Genomic DNA, 17,454 nt, shown 5'->3' on the forward strand with positions numbered 1-17,454 from the left:
GCAATATCTTGAAAACAGAACACTTAATTAAATAAAACCTGTAAAGTACTTTTCGATTGGTAATTCAATTTTACATTAAAAAAGATGATTAAAAAATCTGCATTTTTTTCCGTGTACCTATTTTTTCTCAATAGTCCTCAACAAAACCTACAACTTTGATCAGAAAATTCACTCAAAAGTTACAGCTGTTTGAATATTTACGTACCATTTTTGTATGGACAGCTGCTAAAATTGTATGGAGACTTGTATGGGTAAACCAATGACAAAAAATAGCTTATTTGGTCATAGGGAAGACCCCCACAAAGTTTGAGCCAAATCAAAATATACAAATAATATCCATTTCCGGTTTTGGTAGAGAATTGCTCTATAGACAAAAAATACAATACATTAAATCTATATGTTCTAAATCATATTCCAATCCTTAAAAAGTGCAGAAATAATACAAGTGAGAATTCATGACCGATATTCGGATTGAGCCAGGCGCTCATTCATAAAGTATGTGTGACTCAGCTTAAAAATTATGGAATCCCCAGTTGTTTGCACTAATACAGTGAATATAACAGTGACTAGGGTGACCAGGAATTTAAAAAAAAGTATTCAAAATCCTATTTTACCAGTTTTGCTTCAATATAAAAATAGATACTCTCTAAAAAAACAATAAGTTAAGAAATGACAAGTTTTAATTTCTCAGTAACTCTAGACGGAAGTACAGTTGTACAGCATCAGTCATCAGCTCATCGCCTAACCAAGAGATCAGTTTAGTTTGATAGTCGTGATTGTTGATTCAACAGTGATAAGCTTCTCAGCAGACAAGAGTGAATTATTTAAACAAAAGAATCCTCAATTCAAAAATTAATCCACCATCAAACGTTTCAACAACTCTCGCAAAATGTCCGACGTGGTGGGAATCTTCGCCGGGATCGGCAAGAAGACGGTCAAAGCTGTGGCCAAAACGACGGCGGCTGCCACCGAAGTGGCCGTGGACAGTACGGCGGCGGTGGCGGGATTTGCCTCGAACTGTGCACGAACCGCTGGCAATGTCACGACCAAGGGCGCGACGGAAGTGGCCGACCAGGTGATCGCACCCGGTGTGGAAGCCAGCGCGGAAGTGGCCAGCGGTGCGGTGGATAAAACCGCGGATGTTGTGGAGGATTTGATAAAGTTTTGAAAAATAATTAATTATGTTGGAGAAGTCAGGGCCACATTCAGAAGTTAGGAACAAAATCTGTGTTTTTTCAGTTTTTGAAATCATTTAATGATAGGTTTCAACTTTACAGTACATGTACAGTTTTTGTCTTAGTACTTAGCGTGTTTTTTTTTTTCGAAAGAACAGACTAGATTTTTTTCACTTTTCCTTTAATAATAATAATAATAATTTAATTTAAATTAAATTTGGTTTAAAATGCAAAGAAAACCTACTAATCCTTACAAGTTAGTTTCTGTTTGTCTCACAAGCTTTCGTGAATAGCCACACACCTACGTTTTGTTTTTTTGTTGGTTTTGTTTTATGTTGTTGCCCTTTAGTACTCTGATTAATCCTACTAAATGTGTTTCTCATATTGTGTTGTGTTTTTTTGTTTGTTTTATTTAACTAGCGCTTGCATTTCCACAAGGTTTTTCTTCTTCTTCTCTTTTCGCGTGTGAATTAATTTAAGTTCTTGCACTTTCCATTGTTTTTTTTTGCTTTGTGTGTCTTTTCTTTTTAATGTTTTCTTTGCCTCTTTGCTAAATTAGATTACTTGTTTGCTTGTTTTTCTTTTTTGTTTACTTCCTCCTCAGTTGAGAACGTGCTGCTGATAGTTGTGTTCCATGGGTCCCCCGTCGGACGCAAACGACCCATCGTACAGCCCCTCGTCCTCCGAGTCGTCCTTCAGGTGCTCCAGGATAAGGTTATCGTTGCTGTTGCTACTGTTGCTGGCCCCGCCCACTCCGCTCATCATCCCCAGTCCGCTGAGGCCACTTCCCCCACCCCCTCCCCCTCCTCCTCCTGCTCCGCCGTTCCGCTTCATGGCGTCGTCCTTCCACTTGTCCATCGAGCGGCGCCGGGCGTTCATGAAAAAGTTGCCCACCGTGGTCGGTTCCAGGCCCAGCTGCCGGGCGATCGTCACCTGCATCTCCTTCGAAGGTCTCTTAGTTTCCTGCGCCAGGAAGGTGAAGGGAAGAGTGAAAGAAATGGGGGGAAATTGGGGTCATTCTCAAATGCGAAAGGCGATGGGGCATTTTGATTGGAACCCTACCCTGAGAATCTATAAAATATTGAATACTATTTTTTCACACTTAAAAAAAGTTTAAAATTGAATTTACAAGCCACGGTTTCAAAAATTCTACAAGAACCCGAGAAGACGGAAATAACTAGGGAATACATTTTTTTTGATATTTGAAAATACTTGGCCAATAACATTTTATGTTATTTATAACAAGATTTGTTATTCGTCGTTATGATTTTTTTTGTTATTGGATTCTGATTGCAATAACAGACTAATAACATTTTTAGTCGAAACAAATCTTTGTTATTATTTTTGTTATTTTAACAACTAATGCGATCATCCCAATAACAGTTAGCGGTATTCTTCCATAACAAAAAATGTTATTCCAAAGTTGTTTTGGCTTTCAACCAATATCAGACCAATTACAAAACAAAAACTGTAATTAAACTCTTATGCATAAATGGTTTTCTCAAGAAGATTCCATAACATTTTATGTTATTTTAACAATATTTGTTATTAAAATGGCATGTACTTTGTTATTACCGTCTGCCCGGGAAAGGTGTTTTAAAATGCATTCACGGCGTGTTTTCTAGAACAAACTATTAAGAAGAAAAAAATAGTCATCGCTACTTTCAAATATATCTTATAGGAAATTTTCTCAGCTTTCCAATGCTTTCGAAAGCGAAATGATTCAACGAGAAATTTCTGAGAAATCTATATTTTAAGTATTTTGTTTGAAATTCCTTTATTATTTATTGGAAACTTTATACTAACAGTTCAGAAAACTTAACAAATGATGTTTTTCATGTGTCATTTATTCATCAAAATGTGCTAAATGAGACAAGAAAAAACTTTGTAGAACTTTGTTTTGATCGAGTTTTTGAAAACCGTAAAACGGGGAGACTTGAGCAATATGATGGGTACAAATTAAATAAGTACGGAATGGTATGTAATCATACTGACCGAGGTAGAGAAGTGTTTAAAGTACCTCAAGTAGAATTTTTCATAAAATTTTGAAAAGTTTATAAAGTTAGTTAACTATAATTAAGTAAATGTTGATAAATAGCATTATTTTGATCGTCTCAAAGTGTCATTATTTTTTCAACGAATATGATTTTGAATCCGAAGATGGAATGCACTTTCGAATTCTTTGGACAATTTTCCACTAAGAGAAGGTAAAATAAGTTTGCAAATAATACATATTATGTGATTATGAAACATTACCTAAAAAAAACTCCAGATTAAAAGGCATTTTTAGATGAACAAATTTCATAGAAAATGTGAAAACATTTGATTCGAATATCGAATTCATTTTAAAATGCAATATTAATCGATAATTTCATAAACAAAACTGGTTTTGACGAATATCATGCAAAATAATGACTTTTTAACAGTTTAACCTAAAATTTATATGTATTTTATTAAAAAGCTTATAAAATGGCAGTGCGTGGCCGAATGGTTACGCTGTCCGCTTTGTAAGCGGATGATTCTGGGTTCGATTCCCATCTGCTGCAACCTTCCATCGGATGAGGAAGTAAAATGTTGGTCCCGGCCTTGGTTGTTAGGCCGTTAAGTCATTCCAGGTGTAGGAGTCGTCTCCATGCCATAAGTACAAACAACACACCAAACCAAGCCTACTCCGGTGGAATCGCTGGCGGCGGTTGGACTCGCAAATCCAAAGGTCGTCAGTTCAAACACTGGGGTGGAAGGTTCCTTGGAGTAGAAAAAGGTTTGGGTGCTCTCCCCATTTAAGCCTTCGGACTCCTAGGTTCGAGCAGAAACTTGCAATAGAGACCACAAAAGACCCGGGGGTCGTTAATGTGGATGGTTTGATTTTTTGATAAAATTATTTAACAAAATTTAACAATTGATTTTTTCTCTTGAAAACTATGTAATTAACCTAAGTGATGATACGTTTTACATAAAAATAAAGTTTGAACACCTTAAATCTGATTTTAAATTAGAAATATTATGACTATCAAAGTCACCCCGGGATTCAAAGAATTCAGGATTCAAGAATTTTTAACGTAACTTAAAAACTTTCTGGTTCAAAAATGGTGCATGTTTTCAAAATAATAATCTTGAGAAAAACCTTTCCAGTTGGTAAATATTCCAAAACTAAATTGAAATCCTATCAATGTCTCCGGTTAACGGTATATGGGATTCATTCAGAATTTAAAATCATAAAACCGTGCTGAAATATATTTTTTTCACGAATTATTGGATAATTACATATTTTTTGTGTACAAATATTACGTGTCTGCTCTGATTTGGCTTGTACAACCGAAATTTTGACAGGTTTGAGATTGTTGATGGTATTATTGGATTTTAATAAATAAATTTGATATTTTCTTATGCAACACCCAAAGTTAAAGAACGAGGGGATAGTCCTCACGAAAAGAAACGTGAGGAAAGTGCTATTTTGCGAGAGTATAGTCCTCTCGCGTGTTCATTCGTTCATTGGAACAGTTCATTCTATGAGTGGCTTATATGGACAAACGACCGCCATTTAGTCACCGAACCATGGTGGCCCATACGGCAAAGGCACGGTTCAATATGCCGAAGGTCTTGGGTTCGAGTCTCGGTACCGGTACTTTTTTTTTTTGATAGATGAACTTTTTTGGAAAATGAACCATGAGTAAAGTACTCTCGGTAATTTTGGGATTTATCCTCTCCGTCCGCACACAGTACCATTTTACTACCGAATCGTGCTCTTTATCCTCTCGAATGCCGATGCCCAGTTCTGGGTGAAACATTAACCAGGAACATACATATAAAAATGATTTAAAATCGAATGTGTACTACACGAGTGAGGTTTCAAAAAGCCGTAAGAACCTCCGTCACCTCCGACACTAATTTTCGTTTTTTTCCAAATTGAAACAATTTTTCATTTGTTTTTAGTTTAGAGCACTTGAAGGACGTGTAAATGAACAATCTGAAGCTTTTTTCAAATTGATTTTTCGTAAATAGGTCGAATAAGGATGCAAAAAGAACTTTGTTTACCAATTGCTCTTACGTATTTTTGAAAACTAATCCGAGGTATTTTCATGAGTATAAAATAAAGATAAAATTTTATAAAATGTTTACTGTTGAAAATGCACTAAGGCTTTTGCGAATATTTTTCAAAGATTATGTCAAAAAAATCAAACAGAAACTTTCATTCAAATTATTTGAACAAAAATCATGGTATATGTAAACAAAAAGAAAAAAATTATATTCAAAACACATTTCATCTTAAGGGGTTACATACATGTAAATCGACAAAAAAGTCAGAGGTTGGTGTGAGCACACACTTAATTTTAATTAAAATCTGTTATCAGGGCATTAAAATATACATTTTCATCTATTATCAAAACAAATTTGAAGACATGTGGTTGTATCATTGCCGAGATATAGCTACACTCAACCCCCGGTGGTTGGTCACTTTTTCGTTTGACACTTTTTTAGTTTGTACCCCGTTGGTTGGTCAAAGTCAAACTAAAAAGTGACGAACTGTCACTTTTTACACGGCGCTCACGCACACTATCAAAACAAACGTTTGGTAGTGTATGTGAACTCCATGTAAAAAGGGTGTCAAACTAAAAAGTGACCCCGTTCGTTTGACAACAGTTGGTGTCAAACCATCGGGGTTTGAGTGTATTTGAAGTTATCAGTTTCCAAAAACGGGTGCCACGATATCTCCACACTGCCTTGACCAAATCGGCTCAAAATTTTGGTGAAGACTCGTTAAACCGGTCCTGTGTGCATGACGAAGGCCGATTTTCAAAAAACTTATTAAAAAAAAGATAAAAATATTTTTGTGTTTTTCATATAAAAAACCGTCAGTTTTTGATTTTTGTATTTTTTAAAAAAGCATAATTTCGAAATCGGACTTCGTCATGCACACGGGATATGTCTTGGGAGTCTTCACCCCAAATTTCAGCCAATTTGGTCCATCCCAACTCGAGATATCGTGGCACCCGTAAATCAACTCTGTGTTTCGAGAAAAACGCTCAGAAAGTTTGACAGTCCGCTTAGCGAACGGCAAAATGTTGAGCTTAAAATCGTCTCTAACTGAGTTTAATCATGTAACAACTTTATGAAACTTTCAGGAGTGATTGAAAATCATCTTTAGTGGATTCAATAAATTTTCTGTAATATGAAATTTTGCGATTTTCTACATGTATGTAACCCCTTAATAAATACTAATTCACTAATAGATGTTTAGGAAACCTTTCGTGCCCTTGAGTCAAGTAGTTGCTTTAAAAAGTTAGCTTTATTTTTAGTTTGTGTTTTATTCTTTCATTTTGCATGTACGTATCGACATTTTTACTTTTCAATGCAATTAAAAAATCAGTAATTATTAGAAGGAGGTAAGGAAAAAAACATGTTATATTAAGAATATTTGTGGAAAATTGGAAAAAATAAAAAATAAAAAAAGGAGTAGAAATGCTATACAAAATTGTGTATTATCTGAAATTTTCTAAATTTGTAAATTAAAATAAAGTAACATTGGAAAATGTCAGAAACCAGTTTTAAGGGATAATTTAAAATTTTTGACATTGTTTCTATCAGAAAAATCAAAAACATTCGGTAATAGTTAAAAATGCTCAATTTAATTAGAAATATAAAAATAAGTCTTATTTAGTATACTGAAGGAGGTATTAGACTATGGCAAACAAATAAACTCGCTTTTTTGTGCAGGCTAACGTTTCTGGAAACAAATCAGGCCAAAAAATTGGTTTGTTTGCGAGTTTGTTTGTTTGTTTGTCATAGTCTGATACCTTAAATAGTTTAAGGTATCAGACTATGACAAACAAACAAACAAACAAACCAATTGTTTGGCCTGATTTGTTTCCAGAAACGTCAGCCTGCACAAAAAAGCGAGTTTATTTGTTTGCCATAGTCTAATACCTCCTTTAGTATACTAAACAAGACTTATTTTTAAATTAATAATTAAATTGAGCATTTTTAACTATTACCGAATGTTTTTGAATTTTCTGATAGAAACAATATCAAAAATTTAAATTATCCCTTAAAACTGGTTTCTGACATTTTCCAATGTTACAAGTTTCTTCAATGGGTAATTCTCTAACAACTCACACGAAATCGAAAAAAAACGTTGCCCCGACCCCTCTTCGATTTGCGTGAAACTTTGTCCTAAGGGGTAACTTTTGTCCCTGTGTCAAAGAAACTTTTATGTAAAATTGAACGTCCAATTTGACGGCATGCTCAGAGTTTCGAAAAAACGTATTTTTCATCGAAAAATAATTCAAAATCCGTTTAAAAAACTGTGCCACTTTCGTTACAACTTTAATTTTTTTTTTTGAATATGTCATTTTATGAAACATTTGATGTACATTTCGAGTCTGCAATAACCCAGAAGGGTCATTTTTTCATTAAGAACAAAACATGTTCCCGTAAAATTGCGAAAATTCGAGATATATTCAAACTCAGCAATCAAAATCAATACAACGAAAAAAGTTGTTTTTTCGTGATTCGATTATCCGAAGTGTATTTTTTCCGAGGCCTTCGGATTATTTAGTCTAGAGTCTAGACTGTATTTAAAAAAAAAGTGCTTGAATAACTGCTGTCTCTTTTCCAGACTGCATTCCCGATTCACCCCAGTTGAAAGTTTGTGTGCATCAAGATTTTTGAAAGTTGTTCACAACTGATATGCCAAACCGAGATTGGGTTAAAAAGTTCATTTTTGACATTTTATGCAATCTTGCACCGATATTTTACCGAATTTTCAACTGCTCAACGATCGGCAAACTGAAAAATACCGATTTCGGTAAATTAAAAAAAAAACTGTACAAAGATCGCCTTCGTTCATCGGTTGAGGAGTCTTTTTCATTTTGACAAATGATTTACGCATCTGAATATTACCGTTTTGTCAACTATTGATATCGCTAGAAAAAATATGTAAGTAACAGGTCCAAATCTGGAGTTTTTTTTGAAAAGGTCCAATAAACAAAATTTTCAGTTTTTGCTTTTTGGGTGTTTTTTAATACCCCTGATTCAAGGCGTTTTTTTTTGTTAGATTAGATTAGATTAGATTAAAAGGAAATGTTTCCAGCAAATATAAAAATAAAAAGAAACGAAGACTGTCAACCCTGGAAGAAGCATACTTTGAATATCGCCTGAAGTGTCCTCCGCTGCAGATCGGTAAACACGAGCCGGGGCTTCTTGGAGTGGCCCATCGTCATGACGTTCGGCTCCGGTTCCTCGTGCTTCTTGGCGTTCACCGCTGTTAGTGATGCGCATTGTATGTTAGTGAGAGCGGTGGGTTAGAAAGAGACAAAAAAATGGCGTATGCGTTTGTTAGTACTGGTTAGCTTCCTTGTTAGCAATGATTGCGTGAAATTAAATATATGATTAGAATTGTTAAGTAACCTGGTTTCGCCGATTGGGTTGCTTGAAACGAGAAGAAAAAGAGAACGATTTGGAGTTAGTTTTGGGGGGTATTTTGGGGAGGGGAGTTTGGACACATCTACTTACACTGCAAACGAAATGAAAAAAAAATCACACTTAAACGTAAACGACTACAAAGCAACTTAACGACTAAAATAAAACAAAACGAAATAAGGTTCGAACATCTTTAATATCACAGATTGTGCTTGAGGTAACAACAAAAAAAGAAACATTGTGCAAGGTAGCTCTACAAATCGTCACAACATCAAGTCCATCAATACCTGCCAGACGGAGCGCGGACATCCGCTGGTACTCGGGCTCCTGGATCCATTTGTACATGCGCCGGAACGTTTCCCGGCCGGACTTGAGCTTGGACCACGGTTTCGGGTTGCGCAGCAGGTCGGACAGCGTGCCCTGGGAGCGACAGAGGACGCGTTGCGCAAAGATGGCCTGCGGGATGCTGTACCGTTTCAGCTCGGAACTGATCCGATGGGCGAGCTCTTTGGTGTTGATCTCTTCGCCGTCGCCACCGCTCGAGCTGCCGCCGCCGAGCCCGTTCATGCAGCCGACTTCACTGAGCGCCGAAGACGAGGAGGACGACTTGTGATGACCGCCGACTCCGAGCGTGACGCCGAGCGAATCTTCCAGCTTTTTCTCCTCGAGCTTGACGTGATCCAGCTCGGACTCTTCGTAAACATCATCTATAACAATTTCTTTACACAGATTAAGGTCGCTTATGTTTGCTTTTGAACTGAAAGACTTGTTGAGAAAAACGGCCGTGCCGTGGTGGTCCTTGACGACGGAATCGACGACGGAGCCGTGGATCACGTCCGAGCCGCTCGGCTGATCCAGATATTGCACTGTGCTGGTGAACTGGTCCACCGGATCGACCACGACGTCGATCTGTTGCTGTTGCTGGTGTTGCTGCTGGTTGTGGTGCTTCTGCTGGTGTTGCTGGTGCTGGTGCCGGTGGTGATGGTCCGATCCGGATTTGGGCGGTGAGGACGCCACCGACGTCAGGAAGCGATCGTCCACCGAGCTGAGATTCGAGGGAATCGGAGAGGCACGCACCAGAATGCAGTCGTTTTTGCCAACGATACCAACACTGCCGTCCACCACGTCCACGTCCTTGTCCACCGGACCGGGACTATCCCCGTGGTGGCCATGATGACCGTGGTGGTGATCACTCGGCGATAGTTCCTGCACCGAGTTGATGTGCACCGGCGAGTGAATCACGCCCAGCTTCTCCAGATTGTAGCACGAGTTGATCTCGATGTTGACCCCCACCGAACTGTTGGTCATCCCCGGGAATGCCTCGCAAATATTGCCCCCGATCGAGTACGCAAATTTGTCCGACATGGTCGAGATCGGCGGAAGCGGCTGCAACGGGGTCAACGTCGCGTACGACGTGTTTCCCCCGCTGATGCTGACCGGCGAGTCCCGATCGTGCATCGGCGACAGCGTCTGGAAGTCCGCGGCGGACATGATCGAGTCCACCGAGCCCGGGTTGCCGGAACCGCTCAGGCACATGGACGTGATCTGCTGCATGCCCTCCTGCGGGTGGATGATCACCGACAGGGCGTCCTGCTTGTGCTGCTGCACCAGAATGACCTCGATCTCGCCGAGCGAGGACTGATCCACGCCCACGGCCGACGGACTGTGCAGGTTCGGGTCATGCTTCTGGGTCAGGTGCTTGCTGATCGGCGGTGGCGAGTGCTGCACGGACGAGATGTGCTGCGGGTGCTGGTGCTGCTTTTGCTTGTTGTTGTTATTGTTCTGGGACGACGGGAAGAAGTTCCCGCTGCTGATCACGCACGGACGATCGTTATTGCATTGCTCCATACTGGACTGCGGGTTTGCTTGATACGAGAGAGCGAGGGGCGCGTCGTTTTGGTACCCGTTTTCAAGGTTGTTCTGGTTTTTTTCCCCAGTGGTCAAATTTGAAGCCCGCCCTCGACGGTGCTCGATATTAACGGTTTGCCACACAGACACGCGGTATTATGGTTTCATGGTTCTGGAAAGAAATAAAGAATTAAAAATATTAGGCTGCTGCGAACGTCCATGCTTCATACAAAAAGTTTAAATTTTGTTTGGAGAAAAGGCAACGTGGTATCATCGCCATATTGGCCGCCATCTTGGTCCCGAAACACATGTGAGCGCTAGGTAAACAATATGATCATCTTTTACTCCATAATCTGTACAACCACATGCAACAAATTTGTTTTCCTTTTCCCACTCCAAGCGCTGGAAATTTGGAGCGGGACACTTCACATAGACGCCCTTGCTCCCATCACATCACTGAGGGTATGGATCGACGAGAAATTAGAAAGCGTGCCCCCTCAGTCGAACCTTTATTAGAGAAACAGGTAATACACAACTTACAGCGAACGACCATGAGAACACCCTACCGCGTAGGTATATATTGAGATTGGTGAAGTTGCCTTCAGTAAAATGTATGAATGTTAGAGTAGATGTAAGGGTTATTTGAAAATAAAAAATGGAAAGCTCTCACCAAAAACACGAATTCTTCTAATATGGCCCAATCCCGATCGTCTCGCTGTGTTCCACTCGCACAAAATTTGCATATATCTGGAGTTTTTTTTTAAAGGTCCAATAAACAAAATTTCCAGTTTTTGCTGTTTTTGGGTGTTTTTGAAACCAGTTTGTGTCAGGGGTATTAAAAACACCCAAAAAGCAAAAACTAAAAATTTGGTTTATTGGACCATTAAAAAAAACTCCAGATATGCACTCATATAAACATAAAAATAGGCCTTGCGTTACGCGTTACATGGGGGCAGGGAGGATCGCCAAAATCCCCAGGAATTATAGGAGCGTAGCCTTGGAGCACAGCGTGGAAATTTACGTTAACCTAACGACAATCGAATTGTCTAAGAATGCTATGCTATGCTATCCTTAACTGACATTACATTTTGCCTATCTATTTTTTCATGTTTTTGCCTTTCTTACAAAAGAAAGGTTTAAGGTTTGCTATTGGAAAAACGCTTTTCTCAGAAATCTTTAAAAAATCGTGCACGCCGGGGAATCGTTCCAGGAAAAATCCTATTACCAACTTGAAGATTTTGATGCGCTCTTTCGATTGAATTTTGGCCCGAAACCCGGAACTCAAAGCCTGATTTTTGAGAGCTTTTTTCTGAAATACTTGTGTGATGTTTGTATCCGTTCTTAAAAAATTGTGTCTTCCATCACTGGAAAACCACTCGTAAAACCCACAATTTTTATATTTCTAGATTAAATTTTTAAAACAACCTATCCCTCATGGGTTTCCTATGCAGATAGGACCTTTTTGAAAATTTAATCTAGATTTCAGATTTGTAGCTGTGGGGTCGGAGACGAACAATTTATTTTTCGATTCACAATTTTGGGCCAGTAAATGTGGTCAAAGCCATTTTCCAAAATTTATTTCCCGGGATACAGCCATTTTTAGTGTTTTACTTCTTATTTTTACAGGATCATATACTCAACATCAAATACAAAGTCACGACTCGTTTTCGCTCGAAAGACCGACAAGTCGTCAAGTCACAGCATAAACGCAAGCACATTTACGCTTGCGCGTTTTACGCTGCACGTGAAAGTGTTCTCTCTGGCTTCTCATAACAGATCAACAAAGTGCAATATCGATACATATTTTTTAAGTTAATCATAGACTAATATTAAAGACTGAGTACCCTGTTTCTGATGCTGTCAATCCAATATGTTTTTCTTAATTAAATATAATTATCATGCGACTCATAATGTACTTCGGAAATTAAAAAAAAATAGCATTCGAGGTTTAGTCTAAAAAGATTTGAAGCTTTAGATCAAATGCTCACTGGGTGGTGTCATTATGTTTCTGAAAAATTAATTGCACCAATGTATTAGTCGGAGTTTCATCATTTTGTAAGAAAGGCTCTGGTGATCTGAAATCGGGTTTTATAGTAACTTTTTCAATTTTTTGCTTGTTTTTCAGATTTTCTGCTATAAAATGGTACCATTATCATTTACATTGCCACTAGAGAACAACAAAAACATCCCCTCCCAAATCCCAAATATGGGCGTAGCCTTGGAGCACAGTGTGGAAATTTACGTTCTTGAATTGACCATTGTGGCATCTCCTACAGCGTGGTGCAGACCCGTTATGCTATGCTATTTTCGCCGCGGCACTAAACCGAATTGAGCAAGTTTAACTCTCGTGACGATTTTCTGTCGCGAAATATCTGTCAAGCATGTTTAAGTGATTTTGAATCAGTGTGTTTGCTTTTTTTTTGTTTTGACGGCTTTTATTTGGATGATGAGAAAAACGTGGCTGATCTTTTCTGGTCTGCGAAGGAAATGGAATGCTTTAGATTAAATTATTGTTTAAAATCTTGGTTTTTTGTTCTACTACCACTAGAACTGTTTCATTTGGGGTAATTTATGAAGCTCAGTCAGTTTCCAGCTCCAGGAAAAGACGCAAAAGGGAAAAAGTCTTGGTTATGTTGCTGATTACGGATCGATTACCGTCTGAATAAAACAAAAATAAGTGGCCTCATTGTCGAGGGACCTCAATCCGGTCCGTTGTGTCCTCTCACCGGGAGAGTTTTGCCGATGCGGGATGTTGCGGGTGTCGATTGAATAAGCTCTATAGCGTCAAAATGGGAAGACCCAGCCACCAATTTGAAAATCAAAAGCGCCGTAATTGTACTCTCCAAGCTAGACATCATGAAATGGTCCATCCGGATGATCGAATCCACGCTCACAGAACGATTTCCGGTAGATTTTCGTGATCGATTCCATGCTCCGTGTAAGACGCGGCGCGAGTCTTGTCGCAGCTCAACTGGCGACATTTCAGTTTGGTGCCGCGGCGAAATTTTGTTTTGGTTTCGCGTGTGACATTTGAGGTACACTCAGAAAAGAAACAACAGAAAATTGCTTCGCGAGATGAAAAACACTCGCGCTGTTATTTCGATTTATTTCAAAAACCACAATATGCTATGCAATGCTATTCATTATCATTTAAATTGTAAAAAAAATGCGTAGAGGCATAGTCTGGGACACTAGAAAAATTACAGCATACTTCTTTTAACTTAAAATATAGGAAATGTTAGTGAAAAACACAGCCAAATATGATCCCAAAAAAATTTAAATTTTAAAAACATTGGCAAAGTCACATAAAAGAAGTAAAACTTCATATCCATAAATTTTCAAAAATTTTAATTTTTTTTCCAACGCTTTTTAAACATCAAAAATTGGTTGATAAATTGATTTTTGGCGATTTTTTAAATCGAAGCCCGTCTTAAGGCGGGGTTGGGCTGTAGAGGGTTAAATGTAATTTTAAATGAAATCGGCCAAAAACAATTAAAAATCGTTAAGTCCCCAAAACTAACTGAAAATAGTTTGCGATCGGCATTGCATTGTTCATTGAAATTGTTAAAATCAACGATATACATAATATTTTCCAATTTTGTTGTTTACACAACATCAAGGACACTTTTGACAGCAATTTCTACTATGCCCAATTCTAATGGAGCACCGGATTCGAGTGGTAGAAATGACAGTTCTTTCTTGAAGAATACATTGTACAAAAAAAAGGCAAAAACATAACACTCGCGCAGTATTCCTAGGTTGCATACCGTATCGACTCCAATATTAGCTTCATGTTGGTGCATTATCAGAAGTGAATTGTTTTATTAACAAATAATCCTTGCTTACTTTTTCAAAAGGTCCTATGTACATATGAAACCCATGACGAATTGGTTGTTTTGAAAAAGTAATCTAGAATTGTTCTAAATAACAATTATTACATTAATCATCAAGTCTAAAAAAGTCCAAAGTAACCCAATTTCTCGTTATCAACTTTCCGGTTTCCACACGTTTCCCACGGCTTAGTAGGCTCATTTTGGTGGCGGATTACACGGCCACCTTTCAACAACCGTCCCATACGCCACACAACTTCACCAATTACCCGCATTCAACTTAAGCCCTAGTTCCCCTCACCCCCTCACTATAACTCTTAACAAACACACACATTCACGCAGTAGGCCCCCGTTGCTCAATGGAGACGCATGGCTTCTAATCTCCCCGCACTTATTCGCCTGCTATTCTCCACACACCAACACTTGCACAGAGCGTGGAAAACTCACACCGGAAGAGTCCCCTTCATCAAACACGCGCGAGAAGGTTGGGGGTAGGGGGCACTTCATCCCCCTTACTCACACTTCCTCAAAATAAATGGCGTCAGCTCCTAGAAGTTCAGACGACCCCTACTTCTGCTACGGGCTAATGTGTTCCCTAAGGAAGGAAGTTTGTTCTAGAGTTCGACATCCTGGAGAGGAGGGAACACACGCACACAGTCGTGCGGTAACATGACTTCATTCTGGCACGATTTTTTTTCGGGAACTAATTGCCTTCGTAACCCTTTCTGAGTAGATTTCCCGGAAGCTTACTCCTTAAAGTTGCGTTGATTTGGCGATGGATTCCCCACTTTAAGTGTCATTTTCCGGCTTGAATGCTAGTTTTTCGTGGGTTGATCACAAATTGCGCACTTGGCTGTGTTGTTTTTTCCTCCAAAAACCTTCAACAAACTTGTTTTGACCACCATTTTTCACCTCACAACCCGCGCGCACACACGTTTGTAGCAATGAACTTTTCCTCAGGTGCATTGAATTGTTGATGATCCCTTCTTCCCTTCTACTGCTGCTGGTGTAGATTTACATAATTTCCTGTATGTGGATGGCCCCCTTCACGGGCGACACGGCACCAATACACTCACACGCTGATGTGCTACACTGCTGCCAAAACATACACATACACCTGCAATCGTAGTAGTCGTCGTCGTCGTCTTCGAAACGGGGAAAAAATATCCTTTTACGACGATCTCGAAGTCATCAAAGTAGCCGTAACTCCTTGCGCGATCACTTGCGACAATCTTCCAACCGCCAAAAAATGGCACATCGGTCCTTTTGCACCCCGCGACAGCAGGCCGTGGAAAACGAATTTCCACCACCAGTAGGTGTGCGTGTGTGTCTGTGTGTGCGCAGCACACAGGAAGAGACGGAGTAGGCGACGAAAAACTTTGCAAAACTCCAAAAAACCCCACAAAATCCACCGATCCGGCAACCTGCACTGCCTACCTGGGTGCGCGGCCCCTCGGGGGACCTCCTGGCGGCGAATTCGACACGTTTTCCGACCGTTTTTCACCACTCCGGACGTCGACGTTGATCGGTGGAAAATCTGCTGCAATAATAGTCGTCCACCATGATATGGTTCCGTCACGCACGCACGCACGCACACACAGAGTCGTCGGTGTGTTGGCGATAGGACACTCTGCCGTAGACTGAACAAGTAGGAAGGAAATTCGACTCGACAAGAATGAAAAGGAGAGAAGAGAGTAGAGTTATGAGGGTGTCCTTTTTTGGTCCCCTTACTCAAGCGCTGCGAGAGTATGAGAAAATGGAGTCGCTCGGTAGGTGTGTGAGTGTGGAAAGTCGTAGCAGGCGAGACGCAGGGTTGAAAGTCCTGAATGAGCGAGGAGTCGTGGTGGAAATGCGCAGGGTTGTTGGTTGGATGGTATGAAATTTTGAGGGTTGTGACAGTTGGCGCAGGGGTGGAATTAGATAGTAGAAAATTTCATGATAATCATAAAATTGTAAGATTAAAAAAATCAGATCACGAGCTCTATTTTTCGATATTTCTTGACGGAGGGACGGTACGACCCCTTCCATTTTTGAACGTTCGATAAAATACGTGTTTTTTTTATAATTTACAGTCTAAAATAAAAAAAAAAACATGGTAATATTACATCTAGGAAGGAGTACAAACTTTATGTCAGAAAAAATGGGCAATTTTACCTCTGAAAATGTGTAATTTTACCACTTTTCTGGTGTAATGTTACTTTTTCAATTTGAATTGAGATAAACTTACATCATAACAGAAGTTTCAAAATTTTGGTGCATGTCATTTAATGGGCAATTTAATGTACTTTTCGAATGTGCAATACCTTCAGAAGGGTAATTTTTTCATTAGGATCAAAATTTTTCATTATAAAATTTCGAGTTCATGAAAAAAATATTTGAAAATACTCAATTATTTCACAAAACAACGTATTTTCGAAAAAAAACTCAAAATTTCAATTATTCACAATACGGGTTTCAAAATATTGGGTTTTTTATACGTTCCGAAAGTATAACATATTTTTTAGAAAATACTAATTTTTTTCTTAAAACTACGTATTTTCGAAAAAAACTCAAAATTTCAGGTTTAACAATATGGGTATCAAAAAATCGGAATTTTTCATAAATTTCGAAAATATTAAAACATTTTTTTTTATTTTGTACTTATGAAAAAAAAACTTAAAATTTCAAACAATCGGAAATTTATAGTATATTTCGAAAAATGTAAAACAAATTTATGAAAATACCAACAAAAAAACACAAAACTACGTATTTATGAAAAAAAAACTTAAAATTTTCAGACTGAACTTTTTTGTATTTTTGCGTATTTAAAAAAAATGTTATTATTTTCGAAATGTATGAAAAAATCCCGATCATTTGATACCCATATTGTAAAATACTGGAATTTAGAGATTTTTTTTGAAAATACATAGTTTTATGACAATTTTGAGTATTTGAAAAATAGTGTCATTATTTTTGAATTGTATGAAAAAATCCCGATTATTTGAGATCCATATTGTAAAAAATTACATTTCAAGTATTTTTTATCAAAAATACGTAGTTTCAAAAAATTGAGTTAATATTTTCGAAATGTATGAAAAAATCCCGAACATTTCAGACCCATTTTGTAAAAACTGAAATTTTGAGTTTTTTTTCGAAAACTTTTCAGAGTTGTACGTTAGAAAACAACAATGGTCTACGAAGTT

At 38.5% G+C, this 17,454-nt stretch overlaps 1 protein-coding gene across 4 annotated transcripts; it reads right to left on the reverse strand.

Annotated features, from left to right (window-relative positions):
- Positions 1–1,498: 1,498 nt before the first annotated feature.
- Positions 1,499–15,923, reverse strand: LOC6038316 (one cut domain family member 2). 4 transcript variants are annotated; one of them, XM_038266594.1, is made up of 5 exons: positions 15,710–15,923; positions 8,882–10,614; positions 8,583–8,603; positions 8,318–8,436; positions 1,499–2,144 (listed from the first exon to the last, which is right to left on the reverse strand). In XM_038266594.1, exons 2-5 carry the CDS (start codon positions 10,440–10,442, stop codon positions 1,776–1,778), a joined length of 2,070 nt encoding a protein of 689 aa, XP_038122522.1. In that variant the 5' UTR covers positions 10,443–10,614; positions 15,710–15,923; the 3' UTR covers positions 1,499–1,775. The 4 variants fall into 4 exon arrangements, with proteins under 4 accessions (XP_038122522.1, XP_038122525.1, XP_038122523.1 ...); XM_038266597.1 differs by having other exon boundaries at positions 1,499–2,138; positions 15,710–15,922; XM_038266595.1 differs by lacking the exon at positions 15,710–15,923 and adding an exon at positions 15,023–15,270.
- Positions 15,924–17,454: the final 1,531 nt, after the last annotated feature.

Source organism: Culex quinquefasciatus, chromosome 1, assembly GCF_015732765.1.
Source record: "Culex quinquefasciatus strain JHB chromosome 1, VPISU_Cqui_1.0_pri_paternal, whole genome shotgun sequence".
NCBI classification, from domain to species: Eukaryota; Metazoa; Arthropoda; class Insecta; order Diptera; family Culicidae; genus Culex; species Culex quinquefasciatus.